The following is a 26,111-nucleotide window of genomic DNA, read 5'->3' on the forward strand; positions in this document are numbered from 1 at the left end:
AAACACATCAATAGCACAAGTTTTATTTATGTCTTAAATGGCTTATTAACTGTTATTATGTCTATTTTATTGGGTAATACAATTGTAAAGGTGACTATAGGGGTGCTAGTTCATGTTGACAGATCTCTATTAATGTTAAACACCCTATTTAAAAGGTTGTTTTCTATGCTCCAGCTATAAAAATATTCCATTAATAATAAGAGATCCTACTTTGCAAAAAGTCCTTTATTATGGTTGGGTCTGGAACCAATTAACCACGATAAAAGAGGGGTCGTATTCACTGATTTTTGCCATTCGCTTATGTAACCCCCGCAAAAGCCGATGATCTACTGTGTGTGTGTGTGTGTGTGTGTGTGTGTGTGTGTGTGTGTATCATTCCCTGCTAATGAACTCCTCTTCTTCAACTTCAGTAACCTTACCGTTTGTTGACTGAGAGATGCAGCATAATTATACTAATAACTTATGTCTATCACTATTTATTTCCACAGAACTTTGTGTTCTATAAAAGATAACACAAAACAACAAAAACAGCGATAATTAGGAACTTTTAAGTGTGGCTCCAGCTACCTTAAAATAGACATAACAACATCCATGCATCATTCCTAGGAGCAAGTTAGTTGGCATGGTGATAAGTTAAATTCAACATCTGTGCACGTCTATTTTTGTGCGTTTGCTGGTATTCATACACGTGAGGGAAGGTCACATGAAAGACGCGCAGATGCAGACTGCCGATGATGCTTTTCAAATGAGTGTTTGTGGGGAATGCATCATATTTCATCTGCTTATGCATTTAAAAAAATGTTTTTCACCCCCATTTGTGGGAGTAAAAATAAAATATATCTACAACGTTCCCATGCATCATTTGATGTATGTACTGTATGTTGAAAAATGTAGCGCACGCATGCATGCAAGCAGATGGTGCAGGTGTGCAGCAGGATGGAAGGGAGGAAGGTGTGTGATTTAACGAATCCACTGCAACATGCTGCTACTAACATCTACACAACTCCTGCAACCCCCTCTTCCTCCACTGCACCCCCCCAAATCTGTTGCCCCCACCACCACCCTTTTTTTTCAGTGAAAGGATAAAGCCTGTTGCTAGGCAGTCAGTGCGACAGTTGCCATGGGAACGCGTGCAGACAGGGCTGGGTGGGGGGTGCTATGGTAGGGATAAGGATGGGGCGCAAAAAGAGAGAGAACGATGCAGAGACGGAGAGACAATGTGTGTTTTTTCATGGGGGAGGGGGAATCCATGTTCACGGCCAATGCCTCAGCTACTTCGGTGCCGTTTGTCTCCTTCCACGGATGGAGGAGACAAAGAGTTCAGCTTCAAATGTTGTATTTTCCACCCAAATTTTCACAATATTTATCTCCCTTGCAAATTGCAGAAGCCCCCCCCCCATCAGCAAAAGCTTAGATTCCCAAAGCTAGACTGGTCATCATTAACTATGCATTAGAGGATGCATGCAAACAGTCCAGTCCACACCGCCAAACAGTCAGTGTGGTCTCATCCCAATACACTAGACTGCCCCCCCCACAATCATCATTGATAACCCCTCATTTACACATAGTGGTTGCTCCAAAAGGTGTGAGATGAACAGAATAGTCAAACACGCCTTTGTCTTTGTGTGAGGGGTTTTCCACACTTCAATCCTGCCAGCATGTTACACATTCCCGCTTGTAACAAGTGTTTCAATAGCAGCCGGGGTTTTTCCACACAATGTGGAGGAAGATGAACACAAAAGGCAAGAACGGAATGTGTCATTTCACTATTCTGCAGTCAATATGGGTCCAGTTGGTTCGCAGGCAAACGTATGCTTCCAATATGTCTTCCTTCTGCTCTGAGTGTCCTCATTTGCATGTCTTCGCTTGAGCTTCTGATGGCGTATATAGAATATTGCTGATGAAGGATGTGATCCTTGTGTCCTACTGCACTGTTCAACCCTGTAGAGACGCCCATTATATTGAGATTGACTATTAGAGAGTCATTTGTCACTGCAAAATATAACTATAATATTGAAATATTGTTAATGTAATCCCTCCCCTTTATTGCATTCTTTCAGGATATATGGATTCATAACAGTTCATTTTGTTCATTGAATGTACGTAATTGTACTCCAATTGTTATTTTGTGTACAAAAATATGCGTATTTACAAGGCTGTGAATGCTAAATCACATGTATGCACAGATCCACTGTACTTACAGTACCGATGTAAACATTTTTATATCACATTTATATATATATACACATATACACATATATATATACATATACACACACATATATATATATATACACACACACACATATATATACCACAGATAAACAAGCATAACGTGTGATGTGACTATTATGACTATTTTTATTTTATTTTTAAATAAAATATAAATAAAATTTTACTTTTTATTCTAAAATGTGTCGTTATCATGAAGGAGGAGCGATCGCATTACAGGCAATCTATGACTTGCGTGAATATAATGCTGTCGTGGAGTTTCAGGAAAATATCAGTTCCTGACTAAAAGAGAGAGTTGTTTTGCTTTTGTGACATACCTCAACAAGTATACCACAAAAAAATGTTTTACATCATGATCATTTATTTACAATGAACTATTGACAATTTTCACATCTGGAACTAAATGCGTGCATTGAAAGCATTACAATTTCCCGACAATGTTGCATGCTACACTCTTCCACGCTTCCTCTTCCTCAAGGTGTGCAATTCTGCCACCTTGTGGTGGTTTTTATGCTTAAAAACCGACATCTTTTACTGTGCACTTGTATTATCGCCTCGTTTTGCCTTTTGCACAAAAAAAAAAAACAAACATAAAAGGTGCATAAATATGGTTGGGCATTTGTGTGTTTTTTTATGGTGATTGATAAATAAGTCACATTACCCATCGTGTTCGTGTCCTGGCCTAATGTGGATTATTTCCTACCTTAGTAGTCTTGATTACTCTTTTGGTGCAAGGTGGCGTCCATCATTAATTGAGCAGTCACATTCATTACATCCATAGCTCTTGTTGTTCTATTTATCACTGAAACTAATGTAGTCGCAGGTGAGCGAGTATACTGTAGGATTTAACCTTTGGATTATTTGGAGTCTTTCCATTTCTTGCGCATGGATCAGTGCAATCATACAAGCCGAAAAGCGCCGGACTTTTGGTGTGAAGCGGGGCCCAAGTATGCTACCATTAGCCTATTGGGAGCACATGCTAAAGCAGGGGTCTCAAACAAGCGGCCCGCGGGCCAAATGTGGCCCGCAGGACACTAGTTTGAGGCCCCCGCCTTGATATGAAAGTTTAATGTTAGTGTGACCTGCGCAAGTTTGATATGGATGCTGTATGGTATCATGTACCCAGAAAAAAATATTACGTTTGATTAATGTTCATGTTAAAGGTTAAATAACTGTTAATAGTTATCCTCCCTATCCATGTGGAAGTGGTAAGTTTTTGGCTATTTAAGTTTAAAGAAAATAACTTGAAGGCTACTGTTTAGGCCGCTAGCTCTCTAGTTTGCGAGTTAGCATGTGTCTCAAGACCCTGCAGTTGCGCAATATGTTGTAAATAAAAAGAGTATAAATGTGACTATAGTCGTGTTTTGTCATGTCTACAGGGCTCTAATAATGCTTTGTTCATTTTAATCTGAAAAAATAATTTGTCTACCCACCAACTATATGTGGTTTCTTAAGTTTTTATTATTTGACATTTTATTATTATTATTATATTTATTTATTACTGATTGATTTTCTTTATTCTTGATTTGTTTATTTATTTTTCATCTTATTTTGTGCAGAAAAATAAAAATTAAGATATTTGAGAACAGTGGAATGTTTTATCTGAACTTTTATTGTAGAAAATCGGAACCAAAGCACTGAAAAAGTTTGTATATTTTTCTGTTTTTAATAAATGCATTTTTTTTGGGAAAACCTGATGCAGCCCAGCCTTGCCCAGACCCTAGCTCCAGTGGCCCCCAGGTAAATTGAGTTTGAGACCCCCGTGCTAAAGTGTATGTTAAATCTTACACTACCGGAGGCGTAATAGAAGTGCAAATTCATCTGAGTGATGTTGACATCCATTGCTTCCATTACGCTACTCTACTAACCCTTGCTAACTTTTTATATGCATGTTCTCCCAGTTCACAAGCAGGTTTGTTGACCCTAACCTTATTATGGCTATCATGGGCTCTCAACTGACAGCATGTGACCACTCCCCTTCCATCTGTAGCTCCACCCCTCCAGTCCATTCCCCTGCAACAGGATTCGAAGGCTCTGAAAGAGGGGAGGGGGCAGAGCTCGGAGAGAAACAAAAAACGTGACTAGGCACCCAAAGCGTCCTGTTATGCAACAACTGACCTACTAACATACATTTAGAGACCGGGAGAGAAGAGGAAATAGAGAGAGGGAGGAATTGGAGCAAACATGACATGAGGAGCAGCGCTAAAAAACAAGATCCACTGTGTGTTCGCACTCCTTCTGGAGACGTGCACTCATCGAGTCGCGCTGGAGTTTTGTAAAGTGGTAGATGGTGTGTGAGTGTGTGTGCGCGCGTGCGTGTGTGTTTATGAGTGAATGTGAGGGGAGAAGACACCGCACGGATTGATGCCCACTGTGGATTCTATAAACTAGACAACCAGGTGAGTGTGGAGTTTGTTTTTTATAATTCTTATTAATTTTTGTTTCAAAATAATATATTACACAAGAAAAAAATCATCAAAAATATTAATATAAAATTATAAAAATATAATAAAAAATATAATTTTCCCTTTTTTAGAAGTATGTGCGTTTTTAATTGTATACTTATTTATTGTTGTGTTATTCTAGAATTACAATAATAATATTTAGGAATATTAATTTTAATGTAATATATAATAACAGTCACAATCTGTGCATGATAATATTCCATATAATGTTTAGATTAATCATAAATATAACAATACGTTTAATAAAATGGTTGTTTTTATTATGCATATCAATATTTAAAAATGAAGTTCAATGGTGCAGAGTGTTCAAGCAGCGACCCAATTGGACGTGTTGTGGGTTAGTAGGCTGGAGTCCACGCAGACAAGTGGAGCAGTCCCGTGTCGGCTCCGTGGGCACACTTCTCCGTGTCACGTGTAGCTGCTCTTTGTAAAGGTTAACGCGGCTGTGCGGTCCTCCGGCTGCGTTAACCCTTCAGTCGCCGCCTGAGAAGCGTGTCAGTAAGACATGACCGAGCCGTGAATGCGTCCTTTGCGGATTTGGATGCGGATTTTTGTATTTTATTTTTATTTTTTTGGCTTATTTAAGAAGAAGATGGTGACGCGTGTAGAATGGGCAGGTTCACCGGCTTTGGATGTCGCAAGGTGAGGTGGGGGAACATCTGGAAGAAATGTGGGTCAGACGCCGGTCGGTGTAATAGCCGGTCACGTTGAGATATGTTGGGTGTTTTTGATGGAATTTGGGGCCACAATTGCTTGCATGCTGCTGCCTTCAATGACCGGGGGGGGGGGGGGGGGATCGATTAAATTATGCATGAATGCGATTTGTCAGTGGAGTACAACAAAGGAGCCACGCGGGGTGAAATAGTCACACCATCACCTTACCAGGAAGGATGAAGAAAAGCAAAATTCACTAATCAACTTGGATGTTGCTAAATTATTATTTTTTTAATAACACTGAACTGCACATGGGTTACCCCACGTGCCCTTGCAGCTTTTCAGTAATGGCATCCATCCTCCAATCTTATCTCCATCATAGACACTTCCATTCACTGTGAAAGGCTGCTTGTATGTTTAAACAACCCCCCCCCAAAAAAAATTATATATTTTTAATAAGGCTTATTATGCAATCGTCGGAAACAGTCTGCGGAGATGCTGCTGCCAGTTGGTTGGCGCACACACTGCTGGTCTCCATGCCAGCTATAAATGTAGGTCACTTTGCTACTGAGTGGGGGGGGGGGGGGGGGGGGGGCACCAAAATAAAATCCCCACCAACTATAACTGTACAGGCAGATATGGATATAAAAAGCCTTAAAGGTCAAAACAAGAAGTAAATAAAACTATGTAAACGCAGTTCCAAAAGGTTGCCAGGTAGGTTTTATGGCTTTATGGCTTCTTTGGGTGTTTTGTAGCACATGTGAGGTGATAAAAGATGTGCTTTGTTGTTGTGCTGTGGTTGTTGCAGCAAGCGCAGGCGAATGACGGCATTTTAGTAGGCCAAGGGAGCACATGTGACTGGCGAAACACATGGACTGAGTCACTCGGCTTTTTTTCCCCCCCTTTTCCAGAGAGAAGGGGCGATATGGTTGAGTGTTCTTGGAACAAGGATCCGGTTTCGATAGGACTCCACCTTGCTGGCATGCTTTCAGATTTTTAACCCCCACCCCCTTTACCTCTGTGATTATTTTTTATTTTTTTTTGGAGTGGATGAAGTCTGCACCCAGATTTGGAATTCACACAGACCCCACCCATGCCAGCGACCCCCAACCTCGCACCACGTGCCATGTATTCACCCCCCCCCACCCCCTTGTTTCATCATCCCCCCCACTTCTTTTGGAGGCATGTGCCTTTTATTTTAAGCCTGCTCCTATTTCCTGAAATGCTCTACAGGAACACGTGCGGCGCTTGAACTCGATCCACCGTTTCCAGTGCGCGTTACCACATTTAGTCTCTTGCGGTTTTGGGCCCTGTGGTTGTGGAAACGAGTGCAACTTGGATTCTTTTACCGTGCTATCATTCCACAAGTGCCTCAGAGACCGGGCGATGACACGTGAGGACTATAATGAATTGGAAAGAGTAATCTAGGTCATGGAAATCTTTGCGGATCCGGTTTGCTTGCTTGAGCTTACTGTATTTGTATATTTGAGTCATAAATGACAGCCACTCGTGCGGATAAAATAGGGCTGCTTTGATTTGCTTGCTCACGTGGGTCACAAAAAAAAGAGGGTGGGAGAAAAAGGGAAAAACAAAGAACGAGCATGTGCGTCCATTCGGAGACAATAAAATGAGCTCATCTGAGGAGGGGTGAGCAAAAGACACCATCAGTGACGTCAGCCGCTGACCTTTTATTGCAGAATATACTTGAATGATGTGCTCTTGACCATATGAAGGGGGCGGGGACATGTCATGTGATTGCCCGCCACTCTTTTGTTCCTTTGGGTGATACATTCTTTCTGTTGATGCAATACCAACATTGTCAGAAGCGCCGTATCCCCCTAATCTAGCGACAATCTCAGCCTTTGTTGCAACGCTCACTCTTTGATTCACTTCTTTGTCTGCACTCACTTGCTCCCTCCTCTGTGTTAATGCTCTGATTTGGCTTCACCCCCCACCCCCCTCGTACGTATCTATTCTATTACTTTTGGTGTTTTTTCCTCCATCTCTGGCGTGTTTTTCAGGACCTCACTGCAGTTCTGCTGACCTAGATTCCAGCTAACCGTACAGTGAAGGGACATAGACTTGTATTTACAGAGTCAGTCGGCCGGTCCCCGGTTTCTGGGTCAGTGGGGCACGGCGCGAAATGTTCCCTTTCCATTCTGTGTCACTCCTGCCACATGTCGAAAGCTCACGAGGATCAGATCTTTAAGGCTGGGCAAAAAGACAGAAAATTTCCATTCCTAACCAGGAAGACAAGGGGGAGTGGAATCAGCAGTTCTCGCCAGTGTTTAGCTGGCTATTATGAACCTTTTAGGCCGGGGGTGCCCAACGTGCTGCCTGCAGCTCATTTTTATTGACCCATATTATGTATGGACTGGAGCAAAAAGCTCTTAGTACTGATAATAATAATAATTATTATAATTATTATTATAAATAATAATAATTAATAATAATCATTATTATTAATTATAATAATAATAATTATTATAATTATTATTATAAATAATAATAATTAATAATAATCATTATTATTAATTATAATAATAATAATCATTATTATTATTATCAATAATAATAATTAATATTATTATTTATAATAATTATGTATTTATTTTTTAATTATTATTTATCATTTATAATTTTTATTAGATTATTATATATTATTTATTATTTTATTATGTATAATAATTATTATTATCATTATTATAAATAATAATAATTATTATTATTATTATTATAAATATTATATTATAATCAAAACAGTTATTCTAACTATAATAATAATTATATATAATAATATTATAATTATTATTATACATGATTTTTATTATTATTGATAATATCATAATGATATATAATAATAATTATATATAATAATAATTATTATATATAATAATAATAATTATTATACATATAATAATAACAATAATAATAATAATTATTATTATTATATCATTATTATTATTCATAGTGTTATTAAATTAGTATACCATTTCTTTTAGCTTTTTTACAAAATGAAAAAATCTATAAATCATAGTATTATTGTCATTTGTATTGTATTTTTAATAGTATTTTTTTTACATTCTTCATTACATTACATTCTGATTACAATGAGACTTACCATCCTTGTGTTGTAGTCTGTGTTACTGAGCTTCATTAGTCTTGCCTCTGACCCTCCTCCTCTCCTTCCAGAGGCCCTTGACCTATATTTATCAATGCCCCAAGTCCCAGCAACCCCCACCCCCCCCCAAAAAAACACATACACACCTCAAAATCTCATACCCCAGGTCCCTGCCTCTTTATCCTTGACCGTACACTGGCTGCTTGCCTTTGTCTGCCTTATCTCCTCACTGTGCATCATTGATTTGGCATTGAGTTGTTTTGGCAAAGAATGCTGCCACATTCCTCTGTGGCTGAGTGCATTTTGGGGGCGGGGGGTAGCAGTATTTCAGCACTGATTACACACAGGGATTCTCTGAAAGGCTGGAAGTCTCCAATTGACTGACCCTTTGACCCACATACGCCTTCAATTCCAGCTCTCGGCATATTGCAGTTGCTGCGGCTTACACCTTTAAATTCCCATCTCGGGTTCTCGGGTTGCGTTTTACAAAAGCACACAGTGACAAGATAAAAGCCGACCCGGTGACCGTGTTACATCACAAAAGTCAACATGCCGGGCTCGGAGTCAAAGGTCACAGGCTGCAGACAGAGCAGATCAATAGCAGGGCATAGAGGTCAGACGGTGTGGTCGGACGACTTGTCATTGGTTACCGTGGGAGACACAGCCACGCATTCTGATACACGACTGGCTTCAGTCACTATACAAACCCAACGGAATAACATGACACCATTTCACCAAGATGATAATATCTTATTTCCTGTTTTTCTATCTCTACAGCTTTTAATCTCGACATCAGCGGTGGAAAGAACAGAGGGAGAGGGAGCGAGCGAGCGAGCGAACGTTCCCCAAGAGACTGACGCACCAAGGTAGACAGGCCGACCTACATGCTGCAGTTTTGCATGCAGATCTGGGACACCTCTGTACCAGCTTAGCTCAATATGACACGTTTCTGCCAACTCGACAATTTCAAGTAGAAAAGTACTTAAAAACCATAATTAGCTTCATCCACTCCACTTGTCATTAAAAAACACGTTCTCTTTCATTGTAGATTCATTGACTGCAATACGCGAATGGACGCTGAGCCCAAAGCTACAAGTGAATAAATGAGGGTTGCAAATGCTGAGCTCCAACTCTTCCTGATCTTCTTGGCTAATTTGGACACTTGAGTCCTGGACTTGCAATAAAACAGACTGATCAAGATCCTGGAGAACATCTGAAAAAGGTGCTCTTCACCCTAATCTCTGACTTTGTTGTTTTGTCCAGTCAACATTTCAAACTGGCTACCACAAGAAAAGAATGGAGAATCTAACTTCAGCCCTCAAAAACTCAGGAAGTAACATAAACTGCCTTGAGACCTTCAGCAGTTATGAAGAGTCTCTACCCCCTCTCCAAGGGACTCCGACTCGCCTGGGCCGCATCATCAAACCCAAACCCAATGCAACCTGCAGGCGAAAGCGGGAGTTCATATCAGATGAGAAGAAAGACGCTTCCTATTGGGAGAAACGGCGCAAGAACAACGAGGCGGCCAAGCGCTCCCGTGAGAAGAGGCGTCTCAATGACATGGTTTTGGAGAACCGTGTCATTGCACTGAACGATGAGAATGTTAGGCTCAAGACCGAGCTGCTCCAACTGAAGCTGCGCTTCGGCCTTATAAGCACCGCCTCTTACATCGAAAAGAGCCAGCAGATCGGCGTGACGGGCAATAGCACAGGAAACGGAGGATCCTCCTCTTCGTCGTCGTCCTCCACTCAGTACTACTCCAGCGGGTACTCCAGCAGCTCTCAGGTGATGATGAACTCTGACTCCTCTGAAACCGAGCAGTCCGGACGCAGCGACGGACACAGGCAGTTGGTGAAATACTCCCCGCGCGGTTCCCTGTCTGACATGTCTGACGGCTCCTCCAGAGATAGCCCCGAGCCAATTCCCTTCGAGATCAAACAAGAAGGCGACAGACTGGAGATGGATATCACCAATGGCACCACGACTCAGATCATGTTCAACATCCACCGTGGTCTGGCGTCGGTACCCACTCATCACCAGCTCCAGCAGCATTCTCAGGAGATGGAGGCTGCTTATCACAGCCAGCAACAGCAGCACCATCTTCACCATCAGGAGCCTGCTCCGACTATTGCAAACCAGCCGGCTCCTCAACCGCCTGCTGCACAGAGGAGTGTCATTCTCTACGGCTCGAGCAGTGCCTCGTACCCCGTGGACGGCTTGACAAGATCCCAGGATATCGACGTGCAAAAGCAGAGCGGCGGTAGCAGCCAGCAGTGTGTCAGCCGACAACCCCACTCCTTTGCAGAGAGCTCCACAGAGACTCTCACGGAGGTGACAAAACAGCTGGAGAGGAAAACTTTGGACTCTCCTCCGTACGAGCTCGCAGGCAGCCAGAATGAAGCTGGAGAGAGACAAGTGTACAAAGTCTGCCGGCAGAATCTGCCGGAGCAGCAAGAAGCCGTTTTGTCCACGGAGGTTATCCACAGACAAGTGGAGGAAGTCAGCCATCCCCACCTGTATCACCACCAGCCTCATCCTTCGTACCTCAGTGCCCAAGACGAGGAGCCCCCGGTTCTCGCCTACGAGGGTGAGCTTCCTAATGAGGCTTACTACCAAGTCCAGTCAAGTTCCTCTGGTAAAGACACCTCATCTAGCGACGGGGATCCAAGGAGCTCTGACAAAGAGGCATCTACCGACGATGAAGAGTCTCCGTCGTCGTCGTCCTGCTCAGATCTGGGCAACTACCCCAACCGACATCTCAACAGCATCCACCAGCCGGCCTCCCCTCAAACATCATCCCAGAGCTGCTCTCAAGCCCAGGGCCGGGACCACCAAGGAGAAGTGAAGGGCACAGCATTACCCCACAAACTCAGACTCAAACACCGGGCCATGAGCTCCGGAACCACTGGAGGCCATTGCTCCGGCCAAGAGTCCCCGACCACCCCTCCCTCTGCCACGCCGCCGCCCCTCCCTCAGCATCCTTATTTATCCCTGTCACCACAGCAGAACATTAAGAGCCTGAGCCCAGACGTGGCCTCCAAACTGGCAGCATCAGAGGGGGAGGGCAAGAGGAGAGAGAACGGAAAAAAGGAGACAGGTGGACGACGGAACAAGAGGCGAGATTAGGCGATATGGAATTTGGTGACAGCTACGTATTCTCCAGTGCTCTTTAAAGTCAAGACAATTGCTCCCCTGTCACTATCCCGCCATAATGCCTTTACCCTGTGATCCAATCACCTCCTCTTATTGGCGGGACACAAAGCTGAGCTTTTTTTTTGTTTTGTTTTTTACACCCTGAACCTCAATGTCACCAAAAAGGCTGGACTTTTTGTCCTGTAGGACTGTATCATACTTGTGTATATTGTACAGATTTGTCATTTCTTACATCCTCTCCATACTTACAGAAGCACTTTTGTTTATGTGATGAGAGGAGGAATGGAACTACCTATACTTTTTCTACTTACGCCATTAATGCCAACACCATAAAGCGTCAACGAGTCAAAGCACATTTTGACCAAAAAGAATGTAGAAAATCAGTGTCACGCTTTATGGGTACGTTTAAAATTTGTCGCATATCTGTCTGGAGATAAACACACACATGGCTGCATATGCCGTCATTCAAATCAAACGTTCCCTCAACCAAAGAAGCTCCCAACACCCCCGATACTACTACAAATTTCAAGTTCCATACCTCTTCCCAGACCCTACCTCTATGCCCCCTAATTTCACAAAAGATTTGCATCACCTTTATTTTTTAAGCACTTGCTTTGTATATTAATGTGACATATGAATATATGTATCTATTATAAATATATATTTTACAAGGAAATTTGAATACCAATGCAACAAGGATTTTGAAATGACCATCCTTTGAGGAATCGGAATGAAATTACAGTGGAACCTCGGTTTTCGTCATGAAACGTATGGAAACTGAATCCATAAGAAATAATGTAAATCCATTTCCCAACATATTTTACAGAGAATTCATTCATTTTCTACCGCTTTTTCCTCATGAGGGTTATGGGGGGTGCTGGAGCCTATCCCAGCTGTCTTTGGGCGAGAGGCGGGGTACGCCCTGGACTGGTCGCCAGCCAATCAGTGGGCACATATAGACAAACAACCATTCACACTCACATTCATACCTATGGACAATTTGGAGTCACCAATTAACCAAGCAATGTGGGAGGAAACCGGAGAACCCACGCATGCACGGGGAGAACATGCAAACTCCACATAGAGATGGCCGAGGGTGGAATTGAACCCTGGTCTCCTAGCTGTGAGGTCTGCGCGCTAACCACTCGACCGCCGTGCTGCCTTTACAGAGAATAATCTGTTAAAAATGTATGTTGTGTGTCTTTGTCAAAAGCAACCAGTGTTAAAGGTATCTACTTTTACTGTACATCACAATCTTATTGTACAGATTCCTCACACATTCAGAAATACGCAGTGCGCTTGAACAGGTCATCAGTGAACGACTCACTGTGCTTATTAGGTGTAAGAAAGTTCTGTGTGTGTTCTAGGAACAAATAAATATACCACCCACACACACACACACTGAGATCAATGATGGGTGGAATCTGTCTATAGTTTCCCAACTTCCCAGAGACCAACATGTAACATTTTTAGCAATAATTTTTGGTCAAAAATCCACCGAAAAGCGAGGTTCCACTGTACTGTACAGCCACGTTGTCTGATGTTGCGACAGGACCCACTCAAATCAAAAAACGCCTCTCTTGATTGTTACGCTTTAGCATTAATCCTTTGTTAATGCCCTGTTTACACAGAAACGGCTGTCCAGTTTGGCGAGCCAACAGCACTGAATGGAAAACATTTTGTTTCCTGGGGCGAGTGCCTCGTTAATTAAAATGTTTGGATTTGTTTTTAACCTTTAAACCAGCCTTTAAAAATGTGGTGGAATTCACCAGCTGCAGGTTATAATAAGCCTTTAGTTTATTTGAGCTTTATCGACCATATCTGTTGTCACCATTCACTGGCCCAATGTATTTATTTCCCTCTTCTCCACATGCCCATCACTGTATAAAAAGCCCACGGGAACATAAACAGAATGTGTACATACTTACAACTAAAAGATCTGCAGCTTGGAGTTTGAACTGTGATGCAGGCATTTGACGCTCGGGGCTAAATGTAGTATAAGCTGCTAAGCTGTCGTGTAAAAATGTACAATTACTACACACTTATTGACAAGTTGTAGTGATCGTCGAAATTCATTTTGGATACCGGATAAGATTGGCTTACTGCACGTCTCCATCAGTCTGAATAATGATGTAGACAATCACAGCATAGATTGGATCGCCCCAATTGCCTCCATTATTCAGTTCTCACTGCAGTGCTGCTACACAGTGATGTGTAGCCTGCACTGGATCCAAGTGAAACAGAAAGTATATGTACCATGTTTGGCTTTTTGGCACTTGTGTATAAATGTAAAGCTCCCTCACCCTTGAACAACACTGTAATGTTTATTTCATTGTTTGTTTGGGTTTTTTTTTATATCCTCTTTTTTCGTCAAGGTGTTGTTCAGTTTCCCGCTATACTGTGTCTTTTTTCCTATTGACCGTGATGACATGTATTTGCCTCATAGCACCCCCACCCCCCACCCCTCACCCTCCACCCCCCTGCTTTTCAGTGTGTATTAATCAGTAACGTTTGTGGTTTTGCTGATGGTTTTATGAAAAATAAAAACAGGCACAGGTGATGTGGTGTTTGAGATGGGTAGTGGTTGGTCTGGCTGGTCATTACCATTGCTTCCTTTTGACATGAATATGTATGTAATGACACTAATGTGGAAGATGGGAGCATTTCAAGATCGAAAAAGAAATAAAAAGAATGTTGACCCAAATGAAAAGTCGATTTTTTTTTTTACTGCGCTATAAATAGCTAGACTGTGTTCCTTGATCCCGTACCGATCAGGTAGAATTCTGACCAAAGCAGCACCGAAATGAGTCCTGGTCCAAGAAGTTTGGTGAGAAAGAGAGAATGCCTCAAATCTTAGGAGAGAACCTCCTAGCTTCAGCCAGAACGTGGAACGTTCCTCTAGCACAAGGGGGGTCAAAAGTGCAGCCCAGGGGCCATTTTTTGCTTGTGGCACATTTTAAAAAATATTTTAAAAAAAATGTAATTTTACAAGAATAAAGTCAAAATTCCAAGAGAAAAAAGTTGTTCTGGAACAAGAAATTTTTTTCATCAGTTTTATATGTGGGAAAATAATGTCATTTTAGTAGCATAAAGGTGAAATATATTAGTTTGTTAAAATCGTAATGTAAGAAACAAGACAAATTTTAGGAAATTAGGTTGGGAAAATGCTATAATATTGGGGAAATAAAGTCCAAATATTATGGGAATAAAGTCATAATATTACAAAAAGAAAATTCACAAATATTTTTAAGAAGAAAGTCAATATTTTGAATTTTAAAAATAACAGCAAAAATGGGAAAAACGGTGCAAAGATCATAGTTCATACTAATAATAAATCTCGAAATATACATAACTTCTTAGCAATGGTTTACTAAATATTAGAGTGGCTGTGCATTCTTTTTGTTTTTGGTATCTGGCCCTTGGTGGAAGTTTGGACACCCAAAAATGCAACCAAGACAACAAAAGAGTGGCTGAAGAGGAAGCACATTAAGATCTTGGAGTGGTCTCTGGACCTTAATCCCATAGTAGTGGGAGCTGAGACTTTGAGTCGCCAAGCAACAGCCTCAAAACATTGAATCGTTGAGTGTATCTGTAAAGAGGAGCCTCCTGAGATGATGACTAATAGCAAATGCCTGACCTACTGAGCCAGATCTTGCTTGGATCTAATACTACACACAGTAGATAACTAAACTACGTATTTAACTTGGTCAACTACACATTTAGTTGCCGTGACTCTTAAGATAAACCTACCTACCTCACATGTATATTGTTCCCAGACCCAGCAAACCTTGCACACCTTGAATAGAAGTGAGCAGCTTGTTGGATCTATTCAAGGCCCCTTGGCGTCAGACAGTAGCGACTGTCAACACAGCAATGACAGCCGAGCTCGTCATCATGATCTAGAAACCTCTACCTCTGGTTGGATAACATATCGCTTGCAGCCTTTTCTAACAATGACTCATCATAAAAAAAAGGGAAAAATGGAGCACATCAAGGCAATAGAGCATCATAACTGCTAGTAGTACTTTTGGTCAGGATGAACCCAGCCATAGCAGTCATCACTCACATTTTCACCGGAAACCCCCGTATTTTGCCCTTTTTTCCTGGATAAATTATAATATATCTGTTAGTATAAATTCCTTTTTCAACAATTATTGAAATCAATTATCGATGAAATCTATTTCCTAAAAATGTCATCCAATACTTCTCTACAAAAGAAGAGAAATATGATCTCATGGAAGAAGTAAATTTGAAACACATATATGCTAGGACTACATTAAAAAGCCATAGCATTTCAGTATGTGGAATCAAACTATATTGACACTTACTATGGTACCCATTATGTCATTATATGGTCATATCACCTCGTACTTCGGTACGGGACAAAAAAATAAAAAAATTAAAAAAATTTTTTTAACTATATTAGGAAAGCAGGAAGTGAACAAATGTAACAGTTACTGATTGTAAAAGTACCAGATGGAGGGGTAGGATTTAAGCTTTGCTTCTTCCTACTCCTTTTGGACATGTGGAATTGTGAACTGATTATGTGATGCATTCAATTGTAATCTGATGCATGTTCAAATGAAATAAAACCATTACCATTATTATCATGATATTGTTTTACATGGTTTTGTAACATGCAAACTGTAAAAGGTGTCCACATGTAACAAGACTCCCCAACCGTTCTCATTGCAGATGAATAGCCTCATAATTATTTAATAAATACAGTGACACACTGACACACTTTTCCCTGACAGCCTCAGCAAGCTCCCTGGCATGTCTGATGTAACACGCTAGCCCACTTCTTCCAAATTAACATAAGTCAAATATGTAATCACGCTTTCAAAATATTGATCTTGTCATTGTGGGTCTCGTGTGTGCGCACACACCAAAAGACAGCCGCGCACAAAGTCCAACAGGTGCTCCTCTCAAAACATGTTTAGAGCAGACATAACATAAGCAGCGCAGGTTTCAAGTAAAACACCCTATAACTGAAGGGGGTGAGTCATCACTGTGGGATGTGTGCAAAGCCGGGCCAGCGCCAGACTGAGATCCTGGCTGCTGTTGCCAACCTCCAGGCCAAGTGGGAGTCTTTGTGTTAACACACAAAAAAAAGGGCCCACACTTTTTAGTATTGTTTTAATTATCTCTAGCGGATGCTGTCGTTTGCATAATGACTAGATCAGGGGTCTCAAACTCAATTTACTTGGGGGCCACTGGAGCTAGGGTCTGGGCGAGACTGGGCTGCATCAGGTTTTCCAAAAAAAAAACACATTTATTAAAAACAGAAAAATGAATAAACTTTGCTTTGGTTTCGATTTTCTACAAGAAAAGCTCAGATAAAACATTCCACTGTTCTCAAATATCTTAATTTTTATTTTTCTGCACAAAATAAGATGAAAAATAAATAAACAAATCAAGAATAAAGAAAATCAATCAGTAATAAATAAATAAATATAATAATAACAATAAAACGGCAAATAATAAAAACTTAAGAAACCACATATAGTTGGTGGGCAGACAAATGATTTTTTTCAGATTAAAATGAACAAAGCATTATTAGAGCCCTGTAGACATGACAAAACACGACTATAGTCACATTTATACTTTTTTTATTTACAACATATTGCGCAACTGCAGGGTCTTGAGACACATGCTAACTCGCAAACTAGAGAGCTAGCGACCTAAACGGTAGCCTTCAAGTTATTTCCTTTAAACTTAAATATCCAAAAACTTACCACTTCCACACAGATAGGGAGGTTAACTATTAACAGTTATTTAACCTTTAACCATACAGCATCCATATCAAACCTGCGCGGGCCGCACTAACATTAAACTTTCATATCAAGGCGGGGGCCTCAAACTAGTGTCCTGCGGGCCACATTTGGCCCGCGGGCCGCGTGTTTGAGACCCCTGGACTAGATGAAATACTTATCGCTCACACAAGTAGCAGAAAGCACCCATGCCACACTATGCACCAAAAGGAGGTCATGTTAAGAAGGGCATAAAGGGCAAATGGAGGGAGGGCAGGATACAGGAGAGGAGGGAAGTGACCATGACCTCTATCTAAGCCTGCAAACAAAGCACCTCTTTGAGGCTGACGCATCAATGCCCTTCGTAATGCTCTCAGTCACATGCAACAAAACATACAAATCCTTCATGTGTCCAAAAGCAAAGTGCGGGACTCGATCAACTAACTCATATCACACAGCAATCTCTAGTTTTTCCTGACTTGAAGTATACAGGAGCCAGCGTAAACAGGTCAGGAGGAAAGTAGGTCAGGGAGACCAGAGGTAAAGGAGAGCTAAAAGAGAGAGAGAGAGAGAAGGGGAGTGTGCTGATGGACGGATCGATGGAGGTTGACTCCATCCGTGACATTCTTGTTTGTCTCTTGCGGCAAAGATGCTCTTGGCAAACACGAGTGAGAAACGTGGCTCTCACGTTACCTGGCTCCCCTCTGCAGCCTGACGAGAAGGCGTGGGGAGGGATGGGGGGCTATAATATGATCAAGACTTACATAGGAAGCCCGAATTGCATTATGTAGGACAATGCTTGGGTGGTTGTAGAATTCCTGTAAAGCTAGACTGAAGAATTCTCAACCCCCCCACATAACCTTAATGAGGATAAGTGGTATAGGAAAAATCCAATCCAGAGCTTCCTGACTGTGTGGCCAACATGCTCACGCTTATTATTATTATTATTCATTCATTTTCTACCACTTATCCTCACGAGGGTCGCAGAGGGTGCTAGAGCCTATCCCTGCTGTCTTCAGAATCAGAATCAGAATGGGGTTTGTTGCCAGGTATGATCAAACACATACTAGGAATTTGCTTTGGTATAGTAGGTGCAGACACATCTATTAAAAAAGAATGAAAAATACAAAATATACAATATACTTCGGGCGAGAGGCGGGGGCCAGCCAATCACAGGGCACATATAGACAAACAACCATTCACACTCACATTCATACCTATGGACAATTTGGAGTCACCAATTAACCTAGCATGTTTTTGGAATGTGGGAGGAAACCGGAGTACCCGGAGAAAACCCACACATGCACGGGGAGAACATGCAAACTCCACACAGAGATGACCGAGTGGGATTGAACTCAGGTCTCCTAGCTGTGAGGTCTGCGCGCTAACCACTAGACAGCCGTGCAGCCCCATTATTATTATTATTCATTCATTCATTTTCTACCGCTTTTTTCTCACGAGGGTTGTGGGGGGTGCTGGAACCTATCCCAGCTGTCTTCAGGCAAGAGGCGGGGTACACCCTGGACTGGTGGCCAGCCAATCACAGGGCACATATAGACAAACAACCATTCACACTCACATTCATAGCTATGGACAATTTGGAGTCGCCAATTAACCTAGCATGTTTTTGGAATGTGGGAGGAAACCGGAGTCAACCCATGCATGCACGGGGAGAACATGCAAACTCCACATGGCCGAGGGTGGAATTGAACCCCGATCTCCTAGTCGTGAGGTCTGCGTGCTAACCACTTGACCGTGCATTATTATGAAATTAATTACAGCAGATGGTATTCAAACTCTGTATACCAGAGGTGTCCAAAGTGCTGCCATTTTTGGACTGCAGCTCATTTTCTACAGTCTAAAAATAAACTACAGCCTTGCCCTAGACTACATAGGACAGATTTAGTCATATCCTACCTCGTCTTGGACTAGCTATATTATTATATTATATACAAAGCTAAAGTGTGAATGTTGTGTTCAGATAGTTTAGCATGTGCAAAGTTCAGATAGTTCAGCATAGCATATTTAGCATGTGCAAAATATAGCAATATATATATATACCACGTTTATACTAATGCAATAAAATCCCAAGGGCATTGTTTATAGTGAGGTATCAAAACAGTAAGTTAGTTAGCAGTTTGTCAAATAAACAGCTTGAAACGGGAATCTGATTATGGAGGAGGATGACACATTTACACATGCTCTCTCCTCCCCGCACATCAGCCACAAACTGGTCTGAAGCGGCCAGCAGTGTGAATACCGCCGGAACAGGGAGTGGTCTGGGTCACATATAACCACATACCCCCCCCCCCCCTCCCCCCCTTACCTCCACCAATCTCACTCATTCACTCAGCCTCTCCTGGGTCAGGCATGCACGTACACTCACATAAACACGTATGAGCACAGAAGTCCTTGTTGACCTGCGGCTTGGAGCATGCTTCTCATAGTGATGTAAGAGGTCCAGGCATGTCTTATGAAAGAGGTTTTTTTTTTGCTTTTTCTATTTTTTGCCATTAAATAAACATATGTGTAAGAGCAGCAGTCAGGGCAAAACTCACCAGTATTCATGTTGCTTTATGATGTGGAAATTTGCAATTCCTTCTGAAGCTATGCTACGGATGAGCTAACATGTAACAATCCCCAGTTCAGCCTCTAAAGTTAATCATGTTCCTTCATGTTCCTTCCTTAATTCATTCATTTTCTACCACCTTTCCTCACGAGGGTCGCGGGGGTGCTGAAGCCTATCCCAGCTGTCTTCAGGCAAGAGGCGAGAGGCCAGCCAATCACAGGGCACATATAGACAAACAACCATTCACACTCACATTCATACCTGTGGACAATTTGGAGTCGGCAATTAACCTAGCATGTTTTTGCAATGTGGGAGGAAACCGGAGTACCCGGAGAAAACCCACGCATGCACGGGGAGAACATACAAACTCCACACAGAGATGGCCGAGGGTGGAATCGAACACGGGTGTCCTAACTGTGAGGCCTGCGCGCTCACCACTCGCCTTTAGAAGGCACATTTTCCTCAAAAATTATATATCCAAAGTCGAAAGTCGAAACTAACTAAACAAACATATTATTTTCGGCTGGTACCTTCCAAAACTTGACAAATTTGACCTCAGGTTTCAGGAATTGTCCACTACTACCACCTATACTATCTCCAAAACATGAACCTACCATAAAAATGTAGTCTGTGACTGACAGGTCATCTGTTCAGCGGGTACCCCCATTCAAAACCATGGAATTGGGCCTACCTGGCCCTTGACCGGGTCAAAACTCCAACTAAAAAGTAATCATGACAAAAGTCCAACATTGGCAGTCCAGAACCCTGATGTTCCTTATATTCCTAATGTTTATTATTATTCTTATTATAAGCCAACAGACTGGTACTGGTGAAACACTGCAGACAGGTGCACATGAATGAATCTGCAAAAGGGAGAGAAGTCTGAGAGAGAATGAGTAATGATGGAAAACCCAGAGAGCACAAAGACTGAGTGGGAAAACAAAGAGACAACTGTTTGGTTGGCCCAGTGGCCTTCCTTCCTGTTGAGACACAAAGCCATTGGCTAACAGCAGCCTGCAAAAAAAATAAAAAAAGGAAGAATTTGCCAAGCGTGCAGCTCCACCCCAACACACATACCCGCCTACACCTGACTTCCCCAAACAAATGATGTCCGAACTTACAGAAAAGTGATGCACTATTGTACGCTGTGCACACAACAACTTCATAGCAGTCATATTCCGCTAATCAAAGCCATTCATGAAAAAATCCACAAATGCAACATGAAGCTGAAAACGCCAAAAACCTTGCCAGCAACACTGATTCACCAAATGACACAACTGCCATTGCATAACATAATAATGATGCAGCCAAAACAAGTCTCAGTGAAGCGTAATGCTTGCTATTGTTGCGTTAATCATCAACTAAACCCTATTATTAATTATTATTAGTTTAATAGCTTTCCCATTATTGTTGTCTTATTAGGGCATAAAACCTGTGATCACTGCGCCACTACAAAGTAAAAAAAAAAAAATTATAATTAGCACCCGAGCACTGAATGGGAATAATAATAATAATACTGTTTTTAATATTAGAAATCAGGCCTTAACATACAAAAACTCAAATGTTATTATGTATGATGTTTGGGGGAAGAAATAAAAAAAAATGTAAATATAATCCCACCAGTATTGAATAAAAAAAAGCAACCAATACAATTTTATGATGATTAGTAATTTAATGCAACTACTATGACAGGAAAGCAGGTGTAAAAATGACAAAAAGAGGCATAAAAGGTTTTATGACATGCAGTAATAAACCCTATCCTGACAATGAGCAATCAATGTTATGATAGCACGGAAGTACACAGGATAAACAGATACTAATGGTTTGTTCCCAGTTAAAAGAAACATAGGCTCATATAGGTTCCCTCTCATGAGGGTCTGTGTTGAAATCTTAGTATGGTTTGGTTTTGTGTGATTTGTCTTGCATGTGGTGTGTAGGCTTTAAGTCAGGGGTCGGGAACCTTTTTGGCGAAGAGAGCCGTGAAGGCCAGATATTTTAAAATGTGTATCTGTGAGAGCCATATACATTTTTTAAACATTGAATGCAATAAAATGTGTGCATTTTTATGTAAGACCAACAGTTTTAGATATAAAATGGGCTCTAATTACGTAGACCAGGCACACTACCGCACGCCAATGGGGGGTGGCCAGCACACTTTCGTGAGCAGCGCAGTGTCTAATAATAAATCAAATACTTGTTGCCATTAATACAACTTCTGCTGCTGCATAGTTTTGCACCATACTTAGTATATTTCATTCTTTTGGCCATCTTTGCCAGAAGGCTTGGTTCTGCAGCTTTAGCTAGGTGACTATTTGACTAAAGGAGAAAAGTTTATATTTACATGTTGACATCTCAATGAGCGAGGTAGACTACCGCATTACCCAGTAATCGAGTTTTGGTGTTTGACCTGGAAAATATCAGGAAAGATGGATATGGTCGGCCGTATTGCAGTAGAAAATAGATGGATGAATTAAAATGCATAAAAAAGTTGTTGATTTTTAATATTATTTTCAACAGTCATTTCTGTGATGTTTACTTTAAAATGTTAGCAAAAATACATTTTTATTGTGGTAAGAAATGCTTGAGAGCCAGATACAGTCATCAAAAGAGCCCTACCTGGCTCCCGAGCCATAGGTTCCCTACCTCTGCTTTAAGTGGTAAAGGGTTTGTGGTGTAAGTTGGAAAGCCTGTTGCAGGTATTACACAATAACCTGCCTGCTGGTAAAAGTTGAGTAACATAGCTGCATATGTTGCCCTGAATCGGAGCTGGCTGAGGGTAGAAGGTTTGTTTTGATTGCACGAGGGGCCCAGGAAGGTGTAATGTATATGTATATATATATATATGTGTGTGTGTGTGTGCATGGGGGCTGTGTATGCATGTGGGGACGTTTCACTCATAGCAAATTAGCCTTACTGGCCCGTGTTTTTGTTTTCTATTCCTCAACCATGGCTGAAAATGAGGTCAGCAGTCACATGTTGTGTGTTTCAGCCAGAGCAGCATCAGAAAAAAAACATATTTTTAAAGACATTTTTATTGTCGGCCATAATTTATTAAATAACTTCATGGAAAAAAACCTTTATCGGTCAAGTCAGTGGACTTTTGGAAGGCAAATAAATATGACCCAATAGAAAATGTGCTTTTGTTGCCCCCAGCTCCATGGAAATGGCAGTTGTCCACGCGCTGCACTGACTGTTGACTTTGGAAGAACGCCAGTTTCAGTGACCTTGTGGAAAGTCACAGTCATAAGTGTTATTGGTGCATAGAGTGTGTATGTGTATACGCTTCTTAGGGATCAGCAGGAGTGGTCGGCAATAGGAATTAAAGAGCAAATATTGCGATATGATGATAAAGCATCCAGCTGAATGCCTGAAATGCATTCATGCTGTTTATGTTCAAATGATTCCGTTTTTTAAACAAAGGAATTGAAGGCAAACAATGTCCAAATGAGGCCAGCATTAGTAGATTATTTGGAGTTATTTGCAATCCAACAATGAGATCCAAATCTGTTTTTGAGGCTGTCCCTTGGCAACTGCAAGGTTCAGCTCTCTCCGCCCATTCGTCTTGTTGGTCATTGTTATAGTGTCATGACACACCTAGCCGAGGCAACTGGTTCACATCCAAGATTCTCCTAATCATAATCCTTGTTTATCAATGTGGCAAAATCTTCCGAGAAACAGCCCCAAAGCAGGATTTTTTACACCACCAGAGTTGACAGTCTGCTTGCTTCAAAATATAGCTGGACAAATTGGTTCTTGATGTTGGTCTGATCCAACCATGTCACATTCAGGTGCTTCTTTAGACACTGATTTGTTGTTTTGGCCGAATGTTGTACCTACAACTGTAAAATAAATAAAATAGCTCGTCATAAACGTCAGTGTATGGTGTAAGCCGTATAGGAATATAAGGACTAACTATGAGGTTTTCCGAAGACAGGCTTCATGTAGTCACAGCTATGACAGTTGTCTCGTTGCACGGACCGTGAACTGACAGGACTACATAAGATCTGGATCCATACAAGTCCGTCAGTGCTCTCCACGTCACAATTTCCAAACCAATATTCTTCAAACATTCTCAGACCGCTGTCACCACACAACACCGTTAGCTTGACAGGAAGTCAAAAAGGTCAGCAATCTGGGTGAATGTTCCTTGTCAGGTTTCCAAATACAACCGGCCATTGTGCAAATACATGCTAGCACAATGTATCCTGGAGGGAACCTACAATCTTTTTGTTTATTAGTTCTGACAATTGCACAGACTTTCCATAACCAACAGCCGACAAGCAATCATAACTCGAAATTAATAATGTATACTCATATAGATACAGATACGGAATTGATACTCAAGCAAATGTTTGTGGTTGGTGGTGGTCACCAGGAAGGTTTTTGGGGCCAATCCTCTCAAAAATGTTTTTGGGAAAAGAAAAAAAAAATCGCTACAGTTCAGCTCTTTCCACAGAGTTTCTTTGAGATTACAATCTGGGAATTTCCACTCCAGGATCTTAATGTGCCAAGTGCACATTCATTCATATTCTACCGCTTTTCCTCACAAGGGTCGCAGAGGTGCTGGAGCCTATCCCAGCTGTCTTCGGGCGAGAGGCGGTGTACACCCTGGACTGGTGGCCAGCCAATCACAGGGCACATATAGACAAACAACCATTCACACTCACATTCATACCTATGGACAATTTGGAGTCGCCAATTAACCTAGCATGTTTTTGGAATGTGGGAGGAAACCGGAGTACTCTGAGAAAACCCACGCATGCACGGGGAGAACATGCAAAGTCCACACAGAGATGGCCAAGGGTGGAATTGAACCCTGGTCTCCTAGCTGTGAGGTCTGCGCGCTAACCACTAGACCGCCGTGCCGCCCATAATTATAATTAGAATACTTAATTATAATGAATTATAAATTAGGTGTTTGGTTGAAGGAATGAAGTAATTGAGTCTCAAGCAAACAGTTCTTGTTGGTAACCAGGGGGGATTTTGGTCCGCTCCTCTATGCGGAGACCCGTTTCTGAGGCTGTCACTTGGCATCTCTACAGCTGCGCCCCCACCACCAGGAATGTCTGGTCCAGGGGAGTAATGTGTTTCCTTGGGTGATTATCATTAGTAATGAACCATCCACATAATTGTCATGGTGGATTTATTTTAGCGTACACAGGCAGCATATCAAAATCAATATTTTGTGGATGGAATAATCTAATAAAGTCGCATTGTTGGTCAGCAGGAGGGATTTTGATCCCGCCACAAATTTTCAATGGAATGAAGGTCCAGGACTCGCTGGTCTATGGTTTTAACATGCTTCTTAAGCCACTCCTTTGTGGTCATGGGTGATTGTCATGCAGGAGGACCTGTTCTGGCTGAGGCCAGGAGGTTGTCATCAAGATTCCATAGTTCCTCCCCAGCAATTCTGGGCTGATCCCTCAAAGTTCTCAGAATCATTTGTACCCCACGGGGAAAAATCTTCCATGGAGTTCCAGAGCAAGGGCGATTTTTTCCAGTTTTGAATCATCTTGCCAACAGTGATTTCTCTCTCGGCACGTTTTTTGCCAAAAGGGACAAGATAAATTTGTATGTTTTACTGGCCCATAACCGGTTTATGGTGTCAGAATTCTAGTCTGACATTGAAATATTCCAGTTATTCAAGCTCAACGGTAATTCCACTCCCTTGTGTATACATACAGTGGCGGTTCACTAGGCGCTAGCCTTTTGTGGGCAATTCCAAGGTTCTACAAAAAGCATGAAACAGGTGAACATATGAGACATATTGACTGTACAAATGACCCAGTTGCATGCTGTTTTGTTTCAAATCAAAATCTGTAATACTCAATGAGCGCTTTGTGGCTTTCCACGTTGCACCAAATCCTGCACGCAGGAAGCAGCAGGCAAAAAATGTAGGTCAGCTCCACCCAGTTTCTTCAATAAAAAGGTCCCGCCTTTTGTGTCACTGTTCCATAAAATAACTTTTAACGCTCCGAAAGCCTTGAGTGAACCCACCCACAGCAAAGCAGCTGCTTGTGGGGTAACAGGGAAAAGAGGTGCAGTGGGTGTAGCTCATCTGGGGCAACGAAGGCCCCAATGTTCAAATATGGCCCTCCTAAACATGGATACGTGTCCTGATGTCCTCCTCCCCTCACTATTTTTTTTTCTTTTTTTTCCACCGT

The 26,111-nt window shown here is 41.7% G+C and overlaps 1 protein-coding gene across 1 annotated transcript; it reads left to right on the forward strand.

Annotated features, from left to right (window-relative positions):
* Window positions 1-4,322: 4,322 nt before the first annotated feature.
* LOC131103833 (uncharacterized) lies at window positions 4,323-12,643 on the forward strand. Its single transcript, XM_058050440.2, has 3 exons — window positions 4,323-4,631; window positions 9,250-9,338; window positions 9,521-12,643. Exon 3 carries the CDS (start codon window positions 9,769-9,771, stop codon window positions 11,596-11,598), a length of 1,830 nt encoding a protein of 609 aa, XP_057906423.2. The 5' UTR covers window positions 4,323-4,631; window positions 9,250-9,338; window positions 9,521-9,768; the 3' UTR covers window positions 11,599-12,643.
* Window positions 12,644-26,111: the final 13,468 nt, after the last annotated feature.

This window comes from Doryrhamphus excisus, linkage group LG16 (assembly GCF_037039965.1).
Source record: "Doryrhamphus excisus strain RoL-2023G ecotype Guam linkage group LG16, RoL_Dexc_Guam_v1.1, whole genome shotgun sequence".
NCBI classification, from domain to species: Eukaryota; Metazoa; Chordata; class Actinopteri; order Syngnathiformes; family Syngnathidae; genus Doryrhamphus; species Doryrhamphus excisus.

What these genes read in the sequence shown, in the direction of transcription:
- LOC131103833 (XM_058050440.2), top strand. Translation starts at nt 9,769, where the DNA reads ATGGAGAATCTAACTTCAGCCCTCAAAAACTCAGGAAGTAACATAAAC.